At 40.2% G+C, this 19,707-nt stretch overlaps 1 protein-coding gene across 12 annotated transcripts in view; it reads left to right on the plus strand.

The window, feature by feature from the left end:
- Positions 1 to 16,343, plus strand: part of cacna1da (calcium channel, voltage-dependent, L type, alpha 1D subunit, a) — a 274,993-nt gene extending 258,650 nt beyond the window's left edge. For 10 of the 12 annotated variants that reach the window (XM_034166498.1, XM_034166497.1, XM_034166502.1 and 7 more), the window contains 6 exons: positions 2,549 to 2,575; positions 5,417 to 5,545; positions 5,654 to 5,796; positions 8,995 to 9,098; positions 12,223 to 12,540; positions 12,630 to 16,343. In XM_034166498.1, the coding sequence (XP_034022389.1) occupies positions 2,549 to 2,575; positions 5,417 to 5,545; positions 5,654 to 5,796; positions 8,995 to 9,098; positions 12,223 to 12,540; positions 12,630 to 12,935 (1,027 nt within the window). In that variant the 3' untranslated portion in view covers positions 12,936 to 16,343. The remainder of the gene's footprint in view (positions 1 to 2,548; positions 2,576 to 5,416; positions 5,546 to 5,653; positions 5,797 to 8,994; positions 9,099 to 12,222; positions 12,541 to 12,629) is intronic. The other 2 variants (XM_034166500.1, XM_034166501.1) reach the window with 2 other exon arrangements.
- Positions 16,344 to 19,707: the final 3,364 nt, after the last annotated feature.

Below are 19,707 nucleotides of genomic sequence, written 5' to 3' on the forward strand. Positions count from 1 at the left end.
TGGATGTATATGTATATATATGTGTATATATATATGTGTGTGTGTGAATGTATGTATGTATGTATGTATATATACGAGGTCTGTTAGAAAAGTATCCAGCCTTTTTATTTTTTTCAAAAACCTGATGTATACTCAACAAAAATATAAACGCAACACTTTTGGTTTTGCTCCCATTTTGTATGCGATGAACTCAAAGATCTAAAACTTTTTCCACATATACAATATCACCATTTCTCTCAAATATTGTTCACAAACCAGTCTAAATCTGTGATAGTGAGCACTTCTCCTTTGCTGAGATAATCCATCCCACCTCACAGGTGTGCCATATCAAGATGCTGATTAGACACCATGATTAGTGCACAAGTGTGCCTTAGACTGTCCACAATAAAAGGCCACTCTGAAAGATGCAGTTTTATCACACAGCACAATGCCACAGATGTCGCAAGATTTGAGGGAGCGTGCAATTGGCATGCTGACAGCAGGAATGTCAACCAGAGCTGTTGCTCGTGTATTGAATGTTCATTTCTCTACCATAAGCCGTCTCCAAAGGCGTTTCAGAGAATTTGGCACTACATCCAACCAGCCTCACAACCGCAGACCACGTGTAACCACACCAGCCCAGGACCTCCACATCCAGCATGTTCACCTCCAAGATCGTCTGAGACCAGCCACTCGGACAGTTGCTGGAACAATCGGTTTTCATAACCAAAGAATTTCTGCACAAACTGTCAGAAACCGTCTCAGGGAAGCTCATCTGCATGCTCGCCGTCCTCATCGGGGTCTCGACCTGACTCCAGTTCGTCGTCGTAACCGATTTGAGTGGGCAAATGCTCACATTCGCTGCCGTTTGGCACGTTGGTGAGGTGTTCTCTTCACGGATGATGCGAAGGAGATGTGTTGCACTGCATGAGGCAAATGGTGGTCACACCAGATACTGACTGGTATCCCCCCCCAGTAAAACAAAACTTCACCTTTCAGAGTGGCCTTTTATTGTGGGCAGTCTAAGGCACACCTGTGCACTAATCATGGTGTCTAATCAGGATCTTGGTATGGCACACCTGTGAGGTGGGATGGATTATCTCAGCAAAGGAGAAGTGCTCACTATCACAGATTTCGACTGGTTTGTGAACAATATTTGAGAGAAATGGTGATATTGTGTATGTGGAAAAAGTTTTAGATCTTTGAGTTCATCTCATACAAAATGGGAGCAAAACCAAAAGTGTTGCGTTTATATTTTTGTTGAGTATTTGAATCACGTGTGCTTGCATGAGCCAACCTTGAACCTCCGTGCGCATGCGTGATTTTTTTTTCATGCCTGTCGGTTGCGTCATTTGCTTGTAAGCAGCCTTTGTGTGAGGATGGGTGTAGTCTCTCATCGTTTTTTCTTTGCAAGGAAATGGCGGAACGACTGGAGCAGCGCGACTGCATCAAATTTTGCCACAAACTGGGCGACAGCCAGGTGGAAGCCATTTGAATGATTCAGACGGCTTTCGGTGACGATCCTCTGGGCATCACACAGATTAAGGAGCGGTACAACCGGTTTAAAGACGGCCGCACAACGGTAGAGAGCGAGCTGCGCTCCGATCGGCATCAACACGCTGAAACGACCAGATCATTTCCAAAGTGAACGCTGTGGAGATGTGGGACCGTCGTGTGATTATCAGAGAAATTGCGGAAGAGGTGGACATCAGCACTTTTTCGGCACATTCCACTGTGACAGAAGATTTTGCCATGAAAAGAGTGGCGGCAAAATTCATCGGCACGAAGCTGATGGTGCAGCAACAGCGCCACCATGTTGAAGCCTCACAGGACATGCCCTGACATGTCCAGCTTGTCCACAATTTCTCGGATAGTCACACGACTGAAAAGCCACCGAAAGCCGTCTGAATCTTCCGAATGGTTGACGAGGTGGACATGCCACAACATGTCCTGTGAGGCTTCAACACAGAGGCGCTGTTGCTGCGCCATCAGCTTCGTGCCAATGAATTTCGCCGCCACTCTTTTCATCCGGTCGTTTCAGCATGTTGATGCCGATCAGAGCTCAGTGCGCTCTCCACCGTTGTGCGACCATCTTTAAACCGGTTGTAACACTCCTTAATCTGTGTGATGCCCAGAGGATCGTCACCGAAAGTTGTCTGAATAATCCGAATGGGTTCCACCTGGCTGTCGCCCAGTTTGTGGCAAAGTTTGATGCAGTCGCACTGCTACAGTCATTCCGCCATTTCCTTGCAAAGAAAAAAACAACGAGAGACTCCACCCGTCCTCACACAAAGGCTGCTTACAAGCAAATGACGCAACCGACAGGCGTGAAAAAAATTGCGCATGCGCACGAAGGTTCAAGGTTGGCTCATGCAAGCACACGTGATTCAAATCCATCAGGTTTTTGAAAAAAATAAAAAGGTCCGATACTTTTCTAACAGACCTCGTATATGTATGTGTGTGTGTGTGCGTGTCTTCCTTTCTACACTCTTTTCTGATTTCTTTTTTGCTGTTTCTTCTTTCTAACCAAAATGCTTTCTCTCAACCATTCCTCTGCTTTCTTGGACAGAAGGCGCTACTATGAGACCTATGTTAGGTATGTTGCTCCAAAACAGTTTTGCTCCAGGAGCAAAGGGGGCTTTCATTTACTGTTTAGTCATTTCAGTTTGACTTGCTTTGTGGGTCGTGAATGGACGTATCCTTACCAAGGTGTTGTTTTTTGTGTGTGTGTGTGTGTGTGTGTGTGTGTGCACTCACTGGCCAGTCCTTAGCCTTGCTATTATTCTTTGTCTTTCACACAGTTCAGGTAGATATGAAAGGGGTCATATTGTGAATAATTGGTTTCTTCCAGCCCGTCAGTTGCATGTGGTCAGGGTTTCTTGTGAAACATTCTCAAAGTCCCACATATTTTTGAGTTTTGCGATATGTCACAGAAGTCCATCTTTGGAATCATGCTTGCTCTGTGAAATGCAAATGGGAACAAAATAATTAGCTCGCCTAGGAAATTCAATGTTTTCTTCAAAATTTTCACATATGCTTTTTTTTAACAGAGCAAGGAATTTTCAACACTGCATTTCTAAATATTCTTGTTTTATACTGGATGCTTATTTTTCACACAGAAACAAAATTATTTCAGAAAAACAAAAACTACTAGGGTCATGACTAAAAGAACCAGAATGCAGGTACAAGCGGCTGAAATGGGGTGCCTTAGGAGGGTGGCTGATGTCTCCCTTAGAGTTAAGGTGAGAAGCTCGGTCATCCGTGGGGAGCTCAGCGTAGAGCCGCTGCTCCTTTGTGTTGAAGGGAGCCAGCTGAGGTGGTTCGGGCATCTTGTAAGGATATTCCCTGGGCGCCTCCCTAGGGAGGTGTTCCAGGCACGTCCATCTGGGAGGAGACCCCGGGGAAGACGCCGGGACTAGATGGAGCGATTATATCTCAGGATCCCCCAGTCAGAGGTGGTCGATGTGGCGCGGGAAAGGGAAGTCTGGGGTTCCCTGCTACAGCTGTTGCCCCCATGACCCGATCCCGGATTAGCGGTTGAAGATGAGATGAGAACCATGACACTATTAGTGTTGCTAATGTCACCTAACTATCCATACCTGCCAATTCGTGCTAAAGGTGCTAACATACAAATTAAATTATACAAAAATTTCACTAACTGAAAATACTGGTGCACAGACTTCTTCACTGGTCAGTTAGTACAGTTAAATGCACAGCAAGTTATATTATCTTAGATATATGTATTCAAATGTTCATAAAGGCTCTTGCGGCCTCCTACCACCTGGACAGTTTGGCAGTTGCTGTCACTCACATCCACTACATCCCTAATTATGCATAACGTTATGGCTTGGCAAAATTTTAAACATATATATATATATGATGTATGAGTTTACATATAATCCCAAACTCCCACATCCAAATTGGGAAACTAGCTATAAATACTAAAATCTTTTTTTTTCCTAAGCTGTCACATGTTTATTTCTCCTGTAAAGTTGGGCATTTTAGCATGGGCTTTGATGGGAATAGTTCTTGCTTTTGGTGCCAGCCTCAGCCTCATTCAAGTTGGGGATTGACTCACTTTTGGAGACAGCTTCAAGTGGCCATTCAAGAAACTGTAGGTTTTGGCACTTCAGTTTATTTGTATAGCATCACTTCACAACATCAGTTGCACATAGGTGCTTCACATCAGTAAGGTCTAATCTTATCCACCCCTGACCAAGCACACTGGCAAAGGTTTTCAGTACAAACATTGTAACGTTTCTTTAAACATGTCTGGTGACCTATATTGGCTTGCTGAAAAGGTGAATCCTTTAAAGTAAAAGGACACGTACATACAAATTGGCTTTGTGGTATACTTGTGTCAAAGTGCTGTACTTAAAAGTTGGACACACACGTGTTAATTCCAGTAAGAGGATGAGAAGGCTTGTCGGTATTCCCAGAAACATGACCTAGTGCTGCACATTCCACACCATGATTCCAAACTGGACTGAGATCTCCTTTATTTGAATTAAAGAAGGATAAATGGGGTTTTTAAAGTAATGTCAGATGAAATACTATACAATTACAGACTTCACCTCGGCCAAGGCCGAGGTGAACCCCATCCTGACCAGGTCCACATAATCACGGGTACACCGAAATCAAAAGTCTGTAACTGCTTTATTATATGGTAAACAAGAAAATTGAGAGTTTGTCAAACATACTAAAACTGAAAAATCAATCTCAAGTTTCAACTCTTTATTATTACTGTCATACTGCACCAACTGACATCTCATCGATCGGCGGGAGATGCCTGTTAAGTCCGTAACAAAGAGTCATCAGGCTTGTTTTCTTATAAAGTTTGCCATTCGCCTGTCTAGCTTCCGCGTAAAATTGACCGAGTACTCCGTCAAGCATCCGTCATAAGTTTCAAAGTTGGGCACATCCCTTTTTCGTGACGTACTTGCAAAACAGGTTGGCTGCTGACTGTGTATTTCTGCGGGTGTTCTTCACAACTTTGTCGTGTAAAATTTGTTTTAAGTCAGCGTCACTAACGGACGCAAACCTGTCTTCTGCCATCTTGTCAACAAACTGACAGCCAAAGTAGGCGTTGTATCGCGTTATCTGATTGGTCATTATCGATAGAAGGCGTCGCTCGATTAGCTAGCGCTACGCTGCACACGCGGTCTACTCGGCTCTACCAGCGGTCAACTCGGCATGTGTACAGCTCAGAAAGTGGCGATTGGGCCAATCAGAAGTTGGCAAAATCCCATACGATATAATAATTAATGATGGTCCTCTGTTTATATTGAGGAGGGTGAGCAGTTTCATCAGTGCCTCTGAAGGCTTGCGTTTGCATGGCAGTGCATGGCCCTAAACAACAACCATAGTGCAGCACAACTGCCGTATGATAAGCAGCAGTGGGCATAGTCCAACTACTGTGTGCTGACATTTGACACAGGTCCCACGGAGGGGATGCACACCACCCCACCATCCACAGAGAGGAGGAGTTTGATGAAGAGCGCTTCTCTGGGGAGTACTACAGTGGGGAGGAGTTTTATGAGGATGACAGTATGCTGTCAGGAGACAGGTATTACTCCTTTACATGGACTTTTACCTCACTGCCACATGAAACTGGAAACCTGGTTCAAGAGGACGCATGTCAGATCATTCCTTCCTTTGCTAAATGTGTTGGCAGGTATCAGAACAGTGACACCGAGTATGAAACACCCAGAGGTTACCATCACCCTGACAATTACTATGACGATGATGAGCAACCCCTCTACCATGACTCTCGGAGGTCGCCAAAGAGAAGACTGCTTCCTGCCACACCACAGGGTATCCTCAGTCTTATCCCGCAGCACCAGTCATGTGTTGAGCATATATACAACCCCTGGCAAAAAATTATGGAATCACCAGCCTCAGAGGATGTTCATTCAGTTGTTTAATTTTGTAGAAAAAAAGCAGATCACAGACATGACACAAAACTCATTTCAAATGTCAACTTTCTGGCTTTAAGAAACACTATAAGAAATCAGGAAAAAAATTGTGGCAGTAACGGTTACTTTTTTAGACCAAGCAGAGGGGAAAAAAAAATATGGAATCACTCAATTCTGAGGAAAAAATTATGGAATCATGAAAAACAAAAGAACGCTCCAACACATCACTAGTATTTTGTTGCACCACCTCTGGCTTTTATAACAGCTTGCAGTCTCTGAGGCATGGACTTAATGAGTGACAAACAGTACTCTTCATCAATCTGGCTCCAACTTTCTCTGATTGCTGTTGCCAGATCAGCTTTGCAGGTTGGAGCCTTGTCATGGACCATTTTCTTCAACTTCCACCAAAGATTTTCAATTGGATTAAGATCCGGACTATTTGCAGGCCATGACATTGACCCTATGTGTCTTTTTGCAAGGAATTTTTTCACAGGTTTTGCTCTATGGCAAGATGCATTATCATCTTGAAAAATGATTTCATCATCCCCAAACATCCTTTCAATTGATGGGATAAGAAAAGTGTCCAAAATATCAGCGTAAACTTGTGCATTTATTGATGATGTAATGACAGCCATCTCCCCAGTGCCTTTACCTGACATGCAGCCCCATATCATCAATGACTGTGGAAATTTACATGTTCTCTTCAGGCAGTCATCTTTATAAATCTCATTGGAACGGCACCAAACAAAAGTTCCAGCATCATCACCTTGCCCAATGCAGATTCGAGATTCATCACTGAATATGACTTTCATCCAGTCATCCACAGTCCATGATTGCTTTTCCTTAGCCCATTGTAACCTTGTTTTTTTCTGTTTAGGTGTTAATGATGGCTTTTGTTTAGCTTTTCTGTATGTCAATCCCATTTCCTTTAGGCAGTTTCTTACAGTTTGGTCACAGACGTTGACTCCAGTTTCCTCCCATTCATTCCTCATTTGTTTTTTTGTGCATTTTCGATTTTTGAGACATGTTGCTTTAAGTTTTCTGTGTTGACACTTTGATGTCTTCCTTGGTCTACCAGTATGTTTGCCTTTAACAACCTTCCCATGTTGTTTGTATTTGGTCCAGAGTTTAGACACAGCTGACTGTGAACAACCAACATCTTTGCAACATTGCATGATGATTTACCCTCTTTTAAGAGTTTGATAATCCTCTCCTTTGTTTCAGTTGACATCTCTCGTGTTGGAGCCATGATTCATGTCAGTCCACTTGGTGCAACAGCTCTCCAAGGTGTGATCACTCCTTTTTAGATGCAGACTAATGAGCAGATCTGATTTGATGCAGGTGTTAGTGTTGGGGATGAAAATTTACAGGGTGATTCCATAATTTATTCCTCAGAATTGAGTGATTCCATATTTTTTCCCTCTGCTTGGTCTAAAAAAGTAACCGTTACTGACTGCCACAGTTTTTTTTCCTGATTTCTTATAGTGTTTCTTAAAGCCAGAAAGTTGCCATTTGAAATGACTTTAGTTTTGTGTCATGTCTGTAATCTGCTTTTTTTTTCTACAAAATTAAACAACTGAATGAACATCCTCCGAGGCTGGTGATTCCATAATTATTGCCAGGGGTGTAGTTTCAGCTTGCCACATCAATGAATGGAACCACACTGCCATCTAGTGGATATCCAGTGTGCGTGAGTGTGTATTTGCGAATCAGTAGGCATTTGTTTGTGGATCTGTCTGGATTTCGCGAAAAGAATGTCTCAAAATTACGTCAGAGGAAAGCGATGAATGCATGTAACTGGTGATCCACAAATGCTGAAAGTCAATTCACAAATACAATTTCCAGTTTTACAAATGTTATTTATTTATTTATTTTTTTCCAAATTAAGTTTTAGATTTGCAAATACAACATTATTTGCAAAGACCAATTTACAAGTTACAAATATGAAATCTGAACACATTTGCAAATCAATGATTATTTGTAGATCACCCTGCGTGCATTTACAAATATTAATGAGATAATTTTAACCCCATACAAATGCTCTGTTTGTAATGGTACATCCCCACTCACTGACTGTCTTACCTGTACAACCACACAAAAACACACCAATCAGACACTTTCTTTTGCTTCTCCAGATTATCAATTTGTTTGTGGCTGTCATTATGGACAACTTTGACTATCTAACACGTGATTGGTCCATCCTTGGTCCACACCACCTTGACGAATTCAAAAGAATTTGGTCGGAGACTCTGCTTGGTCTAAAAAAGTAACAGTTACTGACTGCCACAATTTTTTTCTTGATTTCTTATAGTGTTTCTTAAAGCCAGAAAGTTGCCATTTGAAATGACTTTAGTTTTGTGTCATGTCTGTGATCTGCTTTTTTTCTACAAAATTAAACAACTGAATGAACATCCACCGAGGCCGGTGAGTCCATAATTATTGCCAGGGCTTGTAGTCGATATAGCTGAGCGACATACCCTGAAATACATAATGGGCTTTTACACATTTTAATTTTTCTGTATATTTTAAAAGAAGAATTTCAAACTTCTTGATATAAAATTTCTAAAATTATCCATTTTAAAGAGAAAATCTGGTATTTTTCAACCTGGGTTCTATTTTCAGATGTATTGGGGTTCCTCTTTTCACTCAGAACAAAATGCAAACTCCTTCACGAGCAAACTGGCTACATCTCTCTGGCTCAAATCTCTTATGTGATTCCTGGCAAAGTGGAGCTGAAATTTCACCTGTTCTTTTTAAAAAGTCCCTTTATTTTTTAGAAATTGGAGTATAGAAATATGTTTTTTTTTTTTTTTACAAGATAGAAATTAAAATGTGTAAAAGCCAAAATGAATGATGACTTTCTATATCCACTGTAAATGTCTCCTTAACAGTCATAATGTGAATTTTGATGAATCCAGATAATTTAAAAAAATCCTCGTTGAAATGTGGGTTTACTAAACATCACTCTATGTAAATAAAAAGTGTAAAAAATCAAGGTGGCTCATATTGTATTAAGAGCTTACTGGATGAAGGCTACAGTGATGATGTCTTGTATGTTGTCAAAGTTTCACTAATGGGTCAACTCTGCCCCACTCAGGACACAGGAGGCCATCCTTCAACTTTGAGTGTCTGCGCAGACAGAGCAGTCAGGACGAGCTTCCACATCAGCGCACTGCTCTGCCGCTGCATCTCATGCAGCACCAGGTAACAGCTGCACATCTCACATCCACTCTGTGATCACTGTGCCACCTTTAGTTTAGTTTTGTTTGGCATTGACTTCAGTCATTTTAAAGGGTAAATGGAGATTTTTCCAGTTGAAAATGCCAGAGACGGATTTTAAGGTTTTGCTGTTGGCCTATAGAGTTATTCATGGACTGGCACTGCCCTATCCGGCTGATTTAGATAAGCCGTATGTACCAGCCCGGGCTTTGTGTTCACGGGATGCAGGACTGCTCTGTGTCCCAAGGGTGAGGAAAATGTCTGCGGGACAGACAGCCTTTTCGTACCATGCTCCTATTTTGTGAAATGCTCTCCCGGCCTCAGTGACACTTTGGATTCTGTGGAGATTTTTAAGAAAAGACTGAAGACACATCTTTTTACCATCTTATGGCTAGCATCATTTTTTAATTCTATTAAGTTCTTTTACTTTTTATTGTGAACTTTTAATTGTTTTTTTATGTTTTAATTTTATTTTACATTGTTTTTTATTATTTTATATTGTTCTTGAGCTGTTGGTATGAGTCGTCTTGAGGTGATGTCGCGATTTGGCACGATATAAATTGAATAGATTGAAATTGAATTGAAAGACATGCAAGTTTGGCAATATCTTATTTATGAATGGAGTTTCATGAATTTCCCAGTACATTTATTTATTAAACCTGTAAAGAAATAAAAATAATAATTTGTCATTTATATCCACATTGCATCTTATACCACAAGCAACATATGCTCTAGTGCACGTACAGACCGTGCACTGACTGTAGCCTTTAAATATGATGTTGATAAATAGTGGGATCATCATTCATTCACTAGTGTTTTAATATTTCAACACCAATTCAACCTGAATATTTCAAAGTATTTGTTTCCAATCACATTGATGCCCCATTTAGAAAAATCTGTCATGTTTTCATTTTGATATGGACTATGGAACAGTTTTCAAAACATGTTTTGAAATATTCCGGAGGAGTGTTTTGTGTTGTGCTGTGTCACTAATTTGCTCCAATAAGACGTTTTTATGCAAACTACTGCCACAAATGTTCTGTGTTTTTTTTTATTGTTATTATTATTATCATTCTGGGTGAATACTATCAGTCAACCTGTTTTTGCTATCTATATCATGCTAATACTCTCAACTTGTGCTTGTTAACTGGGTGGACGAGAGTGACAAACTCACGTGACCCATGTGGAGGAGGCAACCACAGTTGTTTGTCATTTTCAGTAATTTATCCAAGAAAATCCAAATCCATGAATAAAAATAAAAATCCAGCAGGTAACAGACATGTTTGTGGGATATTACATAGTAATGTCTCTCCAACAATTTTCTAAGTCTAGGGGAACACCAGGCAAACAAGAACCCCCACCAGGCCAGAAATATTTTCTTAATAACACACAAAAACAGGCAAATATCCATTAATTTAGATGTGAATAATCATTTCAGTGCATCCAGAGCCCTTTATTATTTTTATCATAACTGCATAGCGCACTATTTGTCGTATACCTCCACCAATGTAATTGGGCGGAGGGAATGTTTTCACCCATATTTGTTTATTTGTGAACAGCCTGGAAACCACAATTTTTCACATATCGTTATGAATTTTTTTTACATAGGATTCGTATCCTGATAAGCAAGAACTGGTTCAATTTTCAAGGTCATAGGTCAAAATCAGGAAAAATCTTAGAAAATTGGAAAAATCTCTCTCCTTTAACATTGAACAAATTTTCAAAAATTCATAACTCTAATAATTCTATATAATCCATGATAGATGGGAGGTGATAGCTTTGCTGATGAAGATGAAGTTTTCATTTCAGTTTCTGAATCAAACCCACCCTGGGGCGGGTTTTTAATTAAAGGCTCTCTCACTATTTGCGCTGTTTAAAACTCCTCAATAGCTACTTTCACACCAGAATCAGTGCAAGTGTGTCATTAAAAAAGACCATATGAAACTGTGATTCTTATCATGGTCTGAAGGACGATTTGTGGAACACCAGGTCTGTTGTGCTGCAGCACATGAATGAGGGAGCGCCAGTTAGTAACCCTCATCATTGTTGCTGATGAGTTAACCACCATGATCTACCACGGTGTCTAGACTCACCCTGATATCTGTCTGTGGTAACTGCGTAATTGAGACAATCAATATAAAAATTTATTTTCTTATACCTAAATATATTGTTTGCACCCATTATTTTATTGGTTAGTGAAGCTAAAACTGTGATCCTAGTCTTTTGCTATTCTTTAATATGAAAAATACTGTTCTGTTCTGTGTACTGTTCTGTGAAAAGTAAGGTTTTTTTTGTTGTTTTGTCTTTAAAGGACTGTGGCAGGATTATGTACATAATGAGCACATCACTTAATTGTAGCTTTTGCATTTTTGAGCACTTCACATTTTTCCATACAACAAACCTCATGAAGTTTTTTTGTGGGGGTGGGGTGGGGGTTTGGTGAGTACCACCTGCCATGAAAAAATAAATTCCAGGGTAAACAAAGTTGCTCTTTTGACTGATCAAAGTTCACCAGCTGCATTAGGGTTTGTCCTCATGTATTCTTTTAATTTTATTAAGTTACAATATGATAGCATTTATTGTTTTGAGTTATTGTCAACACAAGTTGGCTGGGAGGGACTAATTAATTCGCTCACTCATGACTCATTCCTTCACCTCTGTCTCTGCTGTCCAAGCCCTGCACTGTCACCCAGTGCAGGAAAAATTACTGCGTTGCAAAACTTTCAGCACATTGCTAGTAGTTGATCTCTGTGTAACCCTTGAATTAAGATGTTGTATCCTGGTAATAAGTGCAATTATTGCAAAAACTTCAAATATTTGTTCCAAACGTAGAAACGTGGCGCCGCACAGAAGATGTGGCATGTGAGTTTTGGCATCCTGACTAGTAGTTTTCTAGTACTAGTAGTAATCGTGTACCTGCGAATTGCAGGCTGTTCATACAGAGACTGTATTTCAGCTGTATGTGTGCAAAAATGGCTTTTATCACTGACGTGTCAAAAATGCTAACAGTGTTGTATTAAAGGAGCTCTTGCCTGTAACTGTTTAGAATTGAATTGTGTAACTGGACTGTACTACTTGTTGCCTTTATGGCTTTCTTGTGCTGTATCAGGTCATGGCTGTAGCAGGCTTGGACTCGAGCCACGCGCACCGCCTCTCTCCGACACGCTCCACCCGCTCCTGGGCCACACCCCCTGCCACTCCAGCCAGTAAAGAGCAGTCGCCCTACTACACCCCTCTTATCCGTGTGGACCAGCCACACAGAGACAGAGCTGCCAGCAGCCATGTGTCTGTACGCAAAAGCTCCTGGTACACGGATGACCCTGATTTCACCCAGAGGACCTACTCGCCAGTCCACCTGCAGGTGCCGCCAGAGTACCACAACCTGTACTACCAGAAGAGAGGCAGCGCCACCAGCCTGGTGGAAGCGGTGAGTTGGAGTGCTGGCATGGGCTTGATCATTTGTTGTCACAGGAAAGATCATAAATACAGACAGTAACATTTCTTGTTGTTGAGCAGGTTTTGATATCAGAGGGGCTTGGGAGGTACGCCAAGGATCCCAAGTTTGTCGCTGCCACAAAGCACGAGATTGCAGATGCCTGTGAGATGACGATAGACGAGATGGAGAGTGCAGCAAGCCACCTGCTGAATGGAGGGATGACACCGGGCATCAACGGGGTCAACGTGTTCCCCATTATGACTCCAAAGGACTATGACCTGCAGGACAACGCAGCCAGCTACAGTGACGAGGAGCCCGACACAGAACCCAGAGCACCGTATGAGGAGGATCTGGCTGACGAGATGATTTGCATCACAACTTTATAGCAGAGGCTGGAGAAAGCTGCAAATTAGAAACTTACCAGACCACAATCAGTCAAAACATATTTTTTAAAAAAGAAAAAAATAAGAAATGCATCTGTTGGCTGTGGCCAAAAGAAGTGCCTTTTACATTGAAGGAAAAAAAAGGCAAAACACATAATTAATTTATTTGTTCTACACCTGCCAGCAGAAGAATCCACAGGGCAGAGCCAGGGAGGATTCCTGCTGTCTCTGCTCCGGTGGTACTGTTTCAACCTACAGCCAATCACAGATGACGACGGTGACGATGACGATGCTGGTGAAAGAGACGGTCCCAATAGCAAAGGTGTGATAACCGCTCTAAGGGTGATGACAATCAGATGTACGATGTCATTACCTCAGTCACTTTATTAAGGTTTGGTATATCATGCAAGTTTTCAATGCAAGCATAGAAAGGCGTATCGCCTCCTTTAGTCATAGGAATAACTTGATCCCTTTGTTATTAGAACTGATCGTTTTAAAACTAGAGAGGAGCACCACTAGTGTTGTACCAGATTATGCAGGAAATAACTGTCCTACTTATATAGCATCACTCAACTTGAGACATGTACTTTTGAAGTGAGAAAAGTATGTGTGATCAATGCACTAGCAGGTGGGTTATTTTAAATTTTAGAATAGCCTGGTTACTATTTCATAGTTGATATACTGTAAATTGTATTATATAAAAGAAACTTTGTAAAGAGATATTCTATATTTTGTAATTATGTGTCATTGAAAAGATGAGCAATATGGACCCTTGTGATTCCTATTATGCTGTAAAAAATAACTGACTTACATTATTTTCGTAGATGCGATATTCAAATATTCATTTGCCTTTATTTTTTGCTCATATGCACCCTTTATTTTGCCTGTGACATCATTTTTAAGAGGTTATGCTTGTATGACATCACAGCTGCACAAGATATGCAACTAGCTTTGTTTTATTAGCACTGAGGTACACGTGGTACCGGTTGCATAAGATTAAATCCTCTTTAAAGGAGCATTTTTAAACACGTGTTTGCATATTTTGTGCAGGACATGCACAGAAATTTAAAATGCATAGTTTATTGACAGTGCTGGGTTTTTGGTTTGTTTAAGTTTGTTTTAAAATCCAACCGAGGTAATGTCAGCCCCTACAGAAATGCCTTTTTGCTGCTCAAAGAAGGAAAAGATAAATGAATATTTTCTCCTCGCTTCTGCTGAACTTTTCTGTGACATGCTCTTTGTTGATCACAGTGTGATTCCATTAAATCTTTGTACTGAATCTTCACGAAGTGTGCGAGGGCTAAGCAGCCTGTGGCGGGAGGAGACACATGCGTATCCAAAGGTGATACAGACTAACGTGTTGTAGGCGGACGGACAGAGGGCGGCCTGGGGTCAGCATGCTGCAGAGACGCGAAGCAATACTAAACCCCTCCCCCTTGTTTCTCTCAGCCGGCCTGGTTTGTGCATACACTATACCTCATAAAGCAACGGTGACAACATATCGCTTTCTCAACTGATCTCAATAGTTATCTCAACACATGATTTAAATCTTGAACCCCACCAGTTGTTTTGAGAAGAAAAATGCTGAATGCATAACTGCTGGAACACAAGGCCACAAATATATATTAACCAGTGGTGGGCACAGCTCACCTTAAAGTTAGCTCTAACCTAAAAGTTAAGTGTGATAACAATGAAACAAATCACAAAAAACATTTAACTGACACTGCTAATATTTGCTATCTTTTGTTATAACTTTGGCTTGATTTTTTTTTCTTTCTATAACCGCCCCCCTGCTCCCCCAAAAGAAAAAACAGATCTAAAGAGCTGAAATTTAAATTCACTGGAAAAGTTTAGCATACAGTACTAAGATCATAATAATGATATCCAAGATGTAAATAAACTAAAATGGAAGACTTAGCATTCAGCATACACTTTATTCACAATACAAAAAGTGTTAAAGGAATAAGAAATTTTAAAAAAATGCACATGGAAAATCATTTTAAAAATCGAATTAATACATTTACTCCGGCTTGACCTACTGCTCCTCGAGGTGATGCGTGTTGCATTTTTTTTCACTTTTGTTTATTGCATAAGTGTATTAGCTCCAACAGGAACAAACATAAGATTTTGGGGATTACAAACATTTTGATGGTTAAACATTTTTTTAAATGCTATCTGACCTACAGTTAGAGGAACTAAATTTAGTGGAAGCTAATTGTTCTATTAATGACTTCCAAAGTTTGCTGAAAAGCAAATAGACTATTGAAAAAGGTGGTTGTTGCTGATGAGCTGAACTGTGCCCACCACTGCGTTTTTTAAATCTCATATCATTTATTGATCCAACACAAAGATGCATGGATCAAAGGACACATGGATCAAAGGTGGCGTAAACAATGGTGAGTTTGAATTAGCACAGAGGATATTTAGACCTGAGTAATGATGTGATCTGTTGTTCATGAGTGTTTGATTTGTTGACGAGTGCATATTGTACTCTAACTCAACCGAATACTGTCATGAAAATGTAGGTTTTCCATTTTGTGTGCACATTGAAAGGGCTCTTTGAACTGTTTGTGAGTATAAAAAAAATCTATATTCTTGTGTGTTCTTGTTCTTTTGTTGATAACTGTCACATAAAAGGACCAATTTACAAAAGAGGCACATTGTACTATTTGTAGCAATTGCAGTACTGATGAGCTGAAGATATGCATTATTTTTAAACAGTTTTAAAAGTTGTGTGAACCTAAAGAAAATAATTTTACCTCATGTCAGGGATTCCTGAAAAAAAAGAAAATGATTTGGTTCATTCTGTACCAATGGTATTTAAATATTAGCACATAACTGTTTGTCTTTGCACAAGTAAATGTTTAGTGCTTTTCTTTCTCCTTTTTCAAAAAAAAGTATTAAGGTGAGACAATTTTGTACTTCTTTGTGACTGTGTGTATGGTTTAGTGGTGTCGATATTTGTCATTGACACCTCACGTGAAGATGCTGGGAATGAAAGTGTGTCAGAAATATTTTAAAGGTGCACTGTCGCTCTGTTTTTCGGTCGGACCCAGTTTACAGAGAAACGCGTTTGACTTGAACATTTCCTTTTCTTCATAGTATTGTTACAATTAATGTTGGAACTATTAATGTTCTGAAAGCTGTATTAAAACAGGAGACAATGTAAAATATGTACAAAGGTATGGAAAGACCCGTGCTAATGTTCTCCACTTGAAAGTCTTGATATTTCCTCATTTTTTTATTCATCAAACATCATTCCCCTTTGTAGCAAATGCTTCATGATAATCCTCTAGGTTTTTGTATTAATGCATTTTTTTTTCTATTTAATTTCAGTTTGGCCTTGACTTTATTTAAATTGATGACATTTATTTTCTAATGATTATTATTGAATAAACCTGCACTGAATAACTTCGTTTTTATGCATTTTACACTTTCTACAGAGTATGTGAGAAAATTTTTATGTTTGAAAAAAATACCTCCTTTCTTTGTCTATTTATTTTTAATTGGGGTCACCACAGCCAATACGGAACAGATCTACATGCTGATTTGGCTCAGGTTGTATACAACAATACCAAACTCCTAATTACTGGGCTAAACCAACACCTGATTTTTAAAAAAATAACTAGGAAGTAGTACCTATGTACTTGAAGACAGTCAGGGCTACAACAATGTGACATTTGACCTCAATGATCTTGACATTCACCCAAATGATTGACCTCTGGCTGAACTTACCGGGGCAATCGTGGAGTCCGCACCAGGACCCAATCAAGTTGAAAATAAAATTCCTTGGCCTTGACCAGAATCAGTACTTTAAGGATAATTTTGGGTCAACCTTCATTGACAAACCAAGCTTGCCAGATACCAGCAAAAGGACCTGGAGGGACTAGGTCAACAAACAGGGTCACTACAGTCAATCAGGTGTGGATCTGCATGTTGATTTAGTACAAGTTTGACACCAAATGTCCTTCCTGACCAAACTCCAGATGTACATGGAAAATGGGACAAAAGATGTCTTTTCAACACATAATATGCCATAAATACTGAGCTGTGTCGGCTGTGCGCTATCAAAAAGAAGCCTCCAGAACTGTGTAATGTGAACACATTTAGGAATTATTTTCAAATAAGAATTTATCTTTATTGTTATAATGTGCATGCACAAACTGTTTTTCTGGAGTTTGTCTTTGGCAGCAGCTTAGCCGTATTCGTATCGTGAAATACTATTCGTACTGTCTCCCATTGGTCAGTATAGGTCACACAATTACTAGACTGCGTACTTATACACGTATTTGCTATTGATACATAGATTCCTAAACTACACTGAACAAAATATAAATGCAACACTTGTGTTTTTGCTCCCATTTTTTATGAGCTGAATTTCAAAGGTCTAAAACATTTTCTGTATACACAAAATACCTATTTCTCTCAAATATTGCTCACAAATCTGTCTAAATCTGTGTTAGTGAGCACTTCTCCTTTGCCAAGATAATCCATCCCGCCTCACAGGTGTGGCATATCAAGATGCTGATTAGACACCATGATTATTGCACAGGTGTGCGCCTTAGGCTCATCATCCAACAGGGTGATGAGTGTGAAGATGGAAATTGAAGGGATGATGATGTATATACGTACTCAGTGCATATGCCCCACAGGTAGGTTGCAAGATGAAGGAGAAAGAAGATTTCTGGAGTGAGTTAGATGAGGGGTGGAGAGTGTGCCCAAGCATGAAAGAGTGGTGACTGGAGCGGACCTCAACGGTCATTGCGAAGGGAACAGAAGTGATGAGAAAGTTATGGGTAGCTATGGTACCAAGGACAGGAATGTGGAAGGACAGATGGTAGCTGATTTTTAAAAATGATGGAAATGGCTGTAGTAAATACCTACTTTAAGAAAAGGGAGGAACGCAGGGTGTCACATAAGAGTGGAGGAAGGTGCACACAGGTGGACTACATTCTCTGCAGGAGATACAAGCTAAAAAGAAATTGGAAACTAAGATGGAGGCAGTAGCTTGATAGCATAGGATGGTGGCTTCTGGGATGACTTCTGAGGTGAAGAAGAAAGTGAGCTCAACAAAGGATCAGATGGTAGAAGCTGAAGGAGGAAGGCTTGTGTGAAATTCAGTGGGCAGAGGTGAGAGAGGCACTGGATGGAGGGGAAGTAATTTTGGGCAACTGAATGAATTAATAAATTTATTTGGCACACAGACACAACAATAACAAAAACTCATAAACAAGACAATTTAACAGTGAACGTGTGACCGAAAGGTTGTGGGCAAAGTAAAGCTTATAAACACCCACCCCTTATACTTGTATACAGTGAGGAAAATAAGTATTTGAACACCCTGCGATTTTGCAAGTTCTCCCACTTAGAAATCATGGAGGGGTCTGAAATTTTCATCTTAGGTGCATGTCCACTGTGAGAGACATAATCTTAAAAAAAACAAAACAAAAAAAAAACAGAAATCACAATGTATGATTTTTTTTTAATAATTTGTATGTTACAGTTTTCTAAAGTTATTTCAACTTAGCTGAAGTTATTTCAACTTAGCTAGATAAGTCTTGTGACAATAACTCAGTTGAAAGTTGAAATAACTGAGTTGAATTAACTTAAAAAAATCTATGCAAATTGTTACATCAATTTTTCTTGTTGAGACAGCAGTTCCTTTTTTAGAGTGCCGATGAAGAAAAAGAGAGAAAAGGCTGGATGATGTGGAGAGAGTAAATCAAGAAGTGCAAGTGATTAGTAAGGATGAAGTGAGGGCAGCTATGAAAAGGATAAAGAGTGGAAAGGCAGCTGGTCCAGATGACATTCCAGTGGAGGCATGGAAATGTCTAGGAGAGATGGCAGTGGACTTTCTAATCAGATTCTTTAATAAAATCTTAGAAAGTGAGAGGATGCCTTAGGAATGAAGATGAAGTGTGCTGGTTCCTATTTTTAATAACAATGGTGATGTGCAGAGCTGCAGTAACTACAAAGGCATTAAGCTGATCAGCCACAGCATAACATTAGTGAAAAGAGTAGTAGAAGCTAGGCTTAGAAAACAGGAGAAGATCTGTGAGCAGAAATATGGTTTCATGCCAAGAAAGAGCACTACAGATGCAATGTTTGCTCTGGGAATACTGATGAAGAGGTATGGAGAAGGCCAGAAGGAGTGACATTGTGTGTTTGTGGATTTAAAGAAAGCTTATGACAGGGTGCCACGGGAAGAGTTGTGGTATTGTATGAGGACGTCTGGAGAGGTGGAGAAGTATGTGAGGGTAGTGCAGGACGTGTACAAAGATAGTGTGATAGCAATGAGATGCGCAGTCAGAATGACGAACTCATTCAAGGTGGAAGTGAGATTATTACACCAGCTCTGAGTCCTTTCTTGTTTGCAGTGGTGATGGACAGGTTGACAGAGATTAGACACGAGTCTCCATGGACTATGATGTTTGCAGATGACATTGTGATCTGTAGTGAGAACAGAGAGCAAGTTGAGTCTGGCTTGGAAAGGTGGAGATATGCTCTGGAGAGCAGGGGAATGAAAGTCAGTCGGGGCAAGACTGAGTATATGTGTGTGTGAATAAGAGGCAGTCCAGTGGAATAGTGTGGTTACAAGGAGTAGAAGTGGTGAAAGTAGATGAATTTAAATACTTCGGGTCAACTGTCCAATGTAATGGAGAGTGTGGTAGAGAGGTGAAGAAGAGAGTGAAGACAGAGTGGAGTGGGTGGAGAAAGGTGGCATTTGTGACAGAAGGATATCTGCAATAGTGAAGGGGAAGTCTACAAGACAGTA

This window comes from Thalassophryne amazonica, chromosome 3 (assembly GCF_902500255.1).
Source record: "Thalassophryne amazonica chromosome 3, fThaAma1.1, whole genome shotgun sequence".
Lineage (NCBI taxonomy): Eukaryota > Metazoa > Chordata > Actinopteri > Batrachoidiformes > Batrachoididae > Thalassophryne > Thalassophryne amazonica.